This window comes from Sceloporus undulatus, chromosome 2 (genome assembly GCF_019175285.1).
Source record: "Sceloporus undulatus isolate JIND9_A2432 ecotype Alabama chromosome 2, SceUnd_v1.1, whole genome shotgun sequence".
NCBI classification, from domain to species: Eukaryota; Metazoa; Chordata; class Lepidosauria; order Squamata; family Phrynosomatidae; genus Sceloporus; species Sceloporus undulatus.
This window is the reverse complement of record NC_056523.1, coordinates 213,079,369-213,087,369: the sequence shown is the minus strand read 5'-3', so window position 1 is coordinate 213,087,369 and position 8,001 is coordinate 213,079,369. Positions and strand designations below refer to the sequence as shown.

The following is an 8,001-nucleotide window of genomic DNA, read 5'->3' as shown; positions in this document are numbered from 1 at the left end:
AGAACCACAGAATTCTCTGGAGATGCCAGCCACAGATGCGGCCGAAACGTCGGGAAGATGTTTGGCCACATAGCCCCAAAAACCCACAAAAAACTATGTTGCACCATGCTTCATTTCTGTGGAGTAGGAAACTACCAATATTCTTTCCATGTTATTTCTACCTCCGATACCAAATCTTCTGTTAAAAGTAATGCCCTGGAAAGCATCTATTTTGTTAACAGAAGGACACCTGTATAAGCTCTCTGGATCGATGGAGAGAGATAGATCCCCCCCCCCGGGCTCCCCTGAAAGGCCCATTCTGCAGCAAAACCTCTTAAACACACACACACACACACACAATATATATATATATATATATATATATATATATATATATGACGCTTCCCTTTGCTTCTTCTGCAGGACAAGAGGGAAGAAGGATGATGGGTTTGATGCTGCTGGCGCCCTTCGCGAGTTCAGGGACTGCTTAGCTTTGGACAACAATTCCCATCATCCCCGGAGGGCTCAAGGATGCTGGGAATTTCCAGAAAGGAGCTTGAGGGAGGGGGCCAAGAGACCTCTGCATGGCCTGCTGGGGATGATGGGAAGTGTCCTCCAACCCTAGTCTTGAAGGCCTCTAGGGCAGAGAATGGAGGGCTTGATGAGGATGATGGGAAGTGTTTTCCAAGACCCCTAACATGGACATTCAAGCCAACAACCCTGGGAAGGGGGATGAGAGATCATAGAATCATAGAATCATAGAGTTGGAAGAGACCGCAAGGGCCATCCAGTCCAACCCCCTGCCAAATTGCACTGCCTATGAACATGGTGAGCTTTCTTTTGCCAAGGTGGAGTTCTCAGTAAGTTTGTTGTTCTGTGGCTTCAAGTCATTCCCAAGCTTAAGGTGAACCATCATGGGCTTTTCTTGGCAAGCTTTGTTCAAAGGGAGTATGCCTTTGTCTTCGTCTAAGGTTGAAAGAGTGTGACTCGCCCAAGCTCACTCAGTGAGTTTCCATGGATGAGCGGGTATTTGAACCCTGGTCTCCACAGTCCTAGTCCAATGCTCAAACCACTACATTTGCTCTATAAATATAGCACCTTAAAAATAGAATAGTCTAAACAAGCTTTAATGTTCTGGAATCATGGCCAATAGATTTGGGCTTTCTTTCGCTGGGTTTTTATTTTCCAAGTTTTGTCATTTTTGGTCATAAAGTTTTGAATGCATGTTTTCAATGTAATAAACATTTCATTAAAAATAAATAAAGTTTTGAATGCCTCTTTGCCAAAATAACTCCCTTCCACGCCCAAAAACCTGTGTAGGCAGAGGAGAGTTAAAAATAATTTCAGGTATGCAGTATGCCACTCATCCCTGATCCTATCCTTTTTTATTTTGTCTTATTTTAATACTTTCAATTTTTTGAAAGCATTTTCTCCCCCAAATATGCTTGCAATTGCAATCCTTTTGTTCCTGCTCCTCATCATAATCCTATTAAAGCTTCTCTATCTTAATTCTTGTCTGGGGGATATTCTTATCATCTCTTACATCCCGGAAGATTTATAATCTATCAACCAAGATTAACTGTGTCATATCAAATCAGTCAGTCATCTCAGCACTTTCACCTTGAACGCATACATCTTTACTCTTCCGTCTGCATAATCTTTATCTTCATTAGACGACTCAGGCGTCCCACTTTCTTTTTTCAACAAGGAGTTCACTTTTTCAGTTTTTAATATTATCTAAAACCAAAAATGTCCATGTCAGAGAAAGCAGGTTTTCTGAGTTTACCATACTTTTCTGTGTTATGTTTCTCTGTTCTGTGCACTGTAGATTTTGCTATGTTGGCTTGTTTTGTAAAAGCTCTAGTTTCTGGAATTTGAGTCAAAACATGCAAGTGACACAACACAATACTATACCTCTCTACTCACAAGTATTGCTCAAAGGGTCTTACTCTCAGGTAAGTGGCCTTAGGCTTTTAGCCTTATTGTTTTTAATATTAAATACCATAGATAGATGCAACTCAGAAGAATATTTTAGAAACAGCAGTAGGGTATAGATAAAAAAGTAGAAAACCAGAACTGTGTTGAAGCTTGATGCTTTTAAAATTATTTTATATGATTCCCTTAAAGATGATAATTTGGGGCTGAATTGTTTCATTTGTCAGCCATAAACTGGCTTTGATATCTCTCTCTTAAGAGGTGTAATGAAAATATTCTTTTCATAATACTTGTCTGAAGAACTTCCCTTTGTATAGAAAACCACATAGATATTCATTATTGGGTGTCTAAATAAATAAAGTTTTATTGTATTTCCCCCCCAGGATTTAAAGCATCCTTTTATTATATCAGACTAAAAGTAACCATCACAACATGTTGCCTTACATTGTTTTATGACATCCAGAAAAAGATGAAACTTGCATATTCTTAATTATGGCCTCCATGCAATGCCAGCAAAATGAAAGTTCTTATTAGCACAAGCAGTTGTACAATTCCTTTGCAAAGCCTTTTGCACAGTTGCTTTCCATGACCTCCTGCAAATGGAATTGGTCCTGGATATCACCTTTGTGCTAACCCTGAAAATAGATAACCACTGTGTAGCAGGTCTTGCCCTAGCACAATGACAAAATGGGACATAGACTTGAGTTTATAGTACAGTACTTATAGTATGATCCTCTTCAATGTTTACCCATAAATAAGCAACTGAGTTGCATGAGGCTTGCTCTGAAATAAGTACGTATAGGGTTACATACTGTAGGTAGAAGTGATTTTTCTGTTACTGATGCAGCTAGTACAAAAATACTCTTCTGCATACATTCGCACACCTAAATTATGATTTACAGTCAGTATGCCAAGGATTTGGCATCCATGGATTTAACCATCCACAGCTTGAAAATATCACACATAAACACACATTCCAAAAAGCAAAACTTTATTTTGCCATTTTTTAAATGAGGAATGCCATTTTACTATATCATTATACATTATGGGACTTGAGCATCCACAGATTTTGGTATCCATGAGGAGTAATAGAACCAAATCCTAGAAGATACCAAAGACCCACTGTATTTTCATGCCATCTTGGTAATATGGGAGACTCTGGATTTTGTTCTGGTTGTGTTGAAAAGGGTTTGATCATTACATATGATCATCATCAACCTAGAAGGTTCAGATTGTATATGCTGGTTGCAGCCTCACTCTATGAATGAAAATCTTTATGTAACTAAAACAACATTATCCATGCACAAGAGGAAGGCATGAATGGGGAAAACTCCAGAACGTGAGAAATATAAAGACTGTTTTAAAAAAATAGTAGCAGGGAAACCCCAAAACAGCCCAATGACAACAGAACATGCTGAAGTGATCACAGAATGGTGAGTGAATTGGGAGGTGGACAATGAAAACTAGAGAGCAAAGGAAAGGGAGAATTTTGGAAGAAGACACAGCTGACTTCTTAAACAGGAATACTTTGCTCTGCAGTGTTTTGTTGCAAGCCCTTTATTTTCTTACATTACTAAAGGGCTATGGAACAGTGTGAGTGGTGGACTAGGATTCCAGGTGACCAGGGTTTGAATCTCTGCTCAGCCATGGTGAGCTTGAGCAAATCCTACTCTCTCAGCCTCAGAGGAAAGCAATGGTTAAATCTCCCTAAACCAAATCTTCCTAAGAAAACCTTGTGATAGGTTTGCCTTTGGTGGCTATAAATTGGAAACAACTTGAAGGCACACACCACACACACATGGAACTCAGCTGACATGGCTTTTGCTTTTTGTTTTCTTTTGAGGGGTGTCTGACTGACACACTGTCTTGGTAATATACAATTCATGCCATTTAGGAAAAGGCAGCCCAGTTGAATAAAATTTTCCTAGATTTCCATAATTAAGAAGACTGCTATTCTTCATTTGTAGGTACGGATTTCAGCATAGATGGCTTGCCTCTCCCTCGCAAAGATGACCACGACTGGGCCCTTTTCCACGAGGAGTCTCCAAAAAACAATTACAAACTCTTCCAGAGCCCTGCTATCACTCTGTTCAACCACACAGCCACATTCAGCCGCCACTCACACCTCCCACTTACTACCCAGTACCTTGAAAGTATTGAGGCCTTAAAGTCCTTGAGGTATGTAATTTCTTTGCCAAAAAAGAACAACCTGAGGAAGAGGCTTGCACCACTTGTGTATGTCCAGTCAGACTGTGATCCACCGTCCGACCGGGACACTTATGTAAAGGAGCTTATGGCTTATATTGAGGTGGACTCCTATGGAGACTGCTTACACAATCGAGATCTTCCAGAGCATCTCAGGAACCCAGCTTCCATGGAAAGTGATGTCTTTTACAAGATCCTCGCCCAGTACAAATTTGTTTTGGCATTTGAAAATGCTGTATGTGAAGATTATATCACTGAAAAACTCTGGAGGCCACTGAAGTTGGGAGTTGTGCCGGTATATTTTGGTTCCCCCAGTGTTGAAGATTGGCTTCCAAGCAACAGGAGTGCCATTCTAGTCACTGCATTTTCACACCCCAAGGACCTGGCACAATACATCAAAGTGTTGGACAAAGATGACAAGGAATACGAGACGTATCTTGAGTGGAAACTAAAGGGAGACGTGTCCAACCAACGACTGCTTGCTGCCATCAAAGAGCGCACCTGGGGAGTGCAAGATATCATGAAAGACAATTACATTGATGCATTTGAGTGCATGGTGTGCAGAAGAGTTTGGGAAAACATCCGCAAGCAAGCAAAGGTAATTATAAGGAGGCCTACCTTGTTTCAGCCAGGCTCATGGGGTTCTTAAGCGAGACCAGCCGAATCATGGTTTGAATCCTTGTGGTTTGACCCATTGATTCAGTTGCTGAATGGTGTCAATAATTAGATAAATCCAGGTGACAGCTTCTGCAGAATCCAGCGTCAACAGAGATCAAGTGAGGGAAAGAGGAATGCTAGCAAGAAAAGAAAATGATCATTATGTTTAACACTGGCTATAACTCCTGAATAATAATTTTAAAAGGTTTTGTGGAAATGGGTGAAAGTCATTTTCTGAAACATTTCCTGAATCTACATCTGATCAGTTGGATAGAGAAGAGGAAGAACACAAAGGACAGGGAAGTAAGAGGTATTTCAAGAAAGAACTTCGATGCAAAACCATGAACATGCAGGTAAAATCAAAACAAAAAGAACCAGAAAGTTTCAATACATCCAGGGACTTTTTTCCTTTCTGGATAAACCTTGTTTCAATGAGGCTATTCTACCTGGGACAATAGCTACTGCCACACTGCAGAATTAATGCAGTTTGATATCACTTTAATAATAATAATAATAATAATAATAATAATAATAATAATAATAATAATAATTATTATTATTATTATTATTATTATTTGTATTCCGCTTTTTCACAAAGGAATCAAAGCAGATTCCAACAGTATAAATATAACATCAAGCAATGCCATGGCTTTAAATGCCATGGCTTCATCCTATGGAATCCTGGGATTTGTAGTTTGTTGTGGCACCAGATAGATAGATAGAATCTTTATTACAGTCATAGCCAGCACAGTTGTGGCACCAGAGCTCTCTGAAAAAGAAGGCTAAATATCCTACAAAATTACAAATCCCTGAATTCCATAGCATTGAGCCATGGCAGTTAATGCGGTGTCAAATTGCATTAATTCTCCAGTGTAGATGCAGCTAATATCTGAGATTCAGTCCAATGTCTGCTCCTAAGGCAGCAAGCAAAAGCAATGATAAGCCTTCCTTGGGGTCTGTTATCCAGGTTACCATCAGTACTTAATTTTACAGTTCTACAACTGGGGTTGTTAGAGTGTACATTAAAATCTATCAATAAATCTCTGATTGGTAGATCTGGAAAGATGTCTAACTCCCAGTTGTTTAAGAATGGTAACAAAACAGCACAAAATCCTACTGAAATGGGGAAAAAAGAAGCTGGGAATGAATTTTTATATGGAAACCTTTCAGTATTATTCAGTCCTCATTCTCAGCTCAAAGTTCTTTTAAATTTAAGAACTTGAAGAAATTCTTTAATTTAGTGCTTGGTTTAAACTGGTGGATACTGGGGTTCTTGAAAAATATACCTTGCAAATTTGAAGCCTGGTCACTACTGTTCAGGATCAGATGTTCCCAGGCCATTCATTCACTGGGGAACAGAAAATAAAAGTGTATCCTATATTATAGATCGCAAGTCCTAGGCCTGAGAAACTAAAGATGGTTTTACAATTTAAATGTGAGGGAGAAATATCTTAAATACTACAACTTATATATAACATGGTTATTACTAAAAGTTTGGTTGTATTTATATATATATATTTCCCCCCCAGGGACTGTTACCGAAAAGGTGGAATGCAGAAGCTAGCCACTTGAGCTGCCCCAAACCTCAGGCATTTGTTTTTTCTGCTCCAAACATGGAAAATACAGCTCTGCGGGAGATGTGGATACCAAGCTTTGAACAGTCCAAGAGAGAAGCACATGCGCTGCGGCAGCTGGTGGAAAGGAACAGAAATTTCACAGCTCAGGAGTTTTGGACTCTGGTGTTTAGAGACCAATTTTTGGAAGACAATGAGCCCTTGACTCAGGATGGAAAAAAGACAATCACTCAGAAAAGAGCCACCCACAAATGATCTGGTTGTCATTGTTTGCAGATTGCCTTAATAAGTGAGTAGGAAGCAGTTTTAACAACTGCACATAGTATTCAGTGAATACTAATAAAGAAGAAGAATGACCCCATTGGGTCTTCTTACGTTTATTGTATACTAATATTTAGTATAAATTATTAATATAGATTATTTGTATGATTAATGTTTGGCCAGTACCCCTCCCCCCCAATGTAATAAGGTCATTGTTAGTATGGCAAGACTCCTCTCCGTCCCATGCAGTTGAGCTTTTGGGCTTATTTACTAACTTTATCCATGGTACTAGGCACTGGTTCTTCTGTCATTTGAAGAAGTCATGAATATGAATCCCAGATCACTTTATGGTCAGAGGGCCAGCAGAGACATGGAAAAGTTTTAGAAGAGGGATTTGCAACATCAGTTCACCCCAGTGCTACAAAATTGTAGACACAATAGTCCAAAATACCCAGAGGGGCAAAGTTTTCCTACCAAAGTAATGAAAAGAACTCCTTACCCACGCTTGAGCTGGCTCAGTCATGTTACTGGAACTACAAGGGGCCCTTAAAGTCCACTGGGGTTTGGTTCCAGGACCTCCCGTGTGGATACCAAAATCCATGAACACTCAAGTCCCATTAACTACAATGGCATATTAAAGTGGTGTTCCTTATATAAAATGGCAAAATCAGTTTGCTTTTTTATGTATTTTAAAAACATTTTAAAGCCATGGATGCTTGAATCTGTGGCAAAAAAAAATATCTGTAGATATGGATGGCTGATTGTATTTTCATGTGACTTGATACCATACCACTCTGGTAAATTCTGCAAAGGGCTAGCATGTAATTTGGATGACAGGTTTATTTTCATTGCTGTGGGAAAGAACCATATCATTTTCCTGATCCATAATGCTTAATTGTTTTGCAGGTCATGAAAACTGGCTGTGGAGAGGTAGCTGTTGGGTGTGTGTGTGTGTGTGTGTGTGTGTGATCTTCTATATGCTGTTGGATTTTCAGTGATTTTCAGTGCTGAGCTTCAAGGAAATCCTTGGAGCCCTGGATCTATAGAAGTTCGGGACACTGCCTGTTAAGGAAAACATAGGTGATTTCCTTAGCTACTCTTCCCATAATGCTTTATTTCTGAGATCTCCCTCAAAGAGGGATAATGGTCTGATGCCACTTTAACTGCCATGGTTCCATTCTAAAGATTATGGGGATTTGTAATTTTGTGAGACAGCAGCATACTGACATAGAAATATAAAGACCCTGTAAAACTGCAAATCCCAGGATTCTGTAGGATGGAGCTGAAACATTTAAAGTGGTGTCAAACTGCATTATTTCTACAATGTGGATGCACCCAGAGTCTAGCCTTGAAGCAATAGGCCACTCTAGACAGACCCATATTTCTATCA

The 8,001-nt window shown here is 39.5% G+C and overlaps 1 protein-coding gene across 4 annotated transcripts in view; it reads left to right on the top strand.

Annotated features, from left to right (window-relative positions):
• Positions 1 to 7,750, top strand: part of FUT10 (fucosyltransferase 10) — a 45,790-nt gene extending 38,040 nt beyond the window's left edge. For 3 of the 4 annotated variants that reach the window (XM_042455171.1, XM_042455173.1, XM_042455169.1), the window contains exons 4-5: positions 3,882 to 4,717; positions 6,306 to 7,750. In XM_042455171.1, the coding sequence (XP_042311105.1) occupies positions 3,882 to 4,717; positions 6,306 to 6,605 (1,136 nt within the window). In that variant the 3' untranslated portion in view covers positions 6,606 to 7,750. The remainder of the gene's footprint in view (positions 1 to 3,881; positions 4,718 to 6,305) is intronic. The other variant, XM_042455170.1, reaches the window with a different exon arrangement.
• Positions 7,751 to 8,001: the final 251 nt, after the last annotated feature.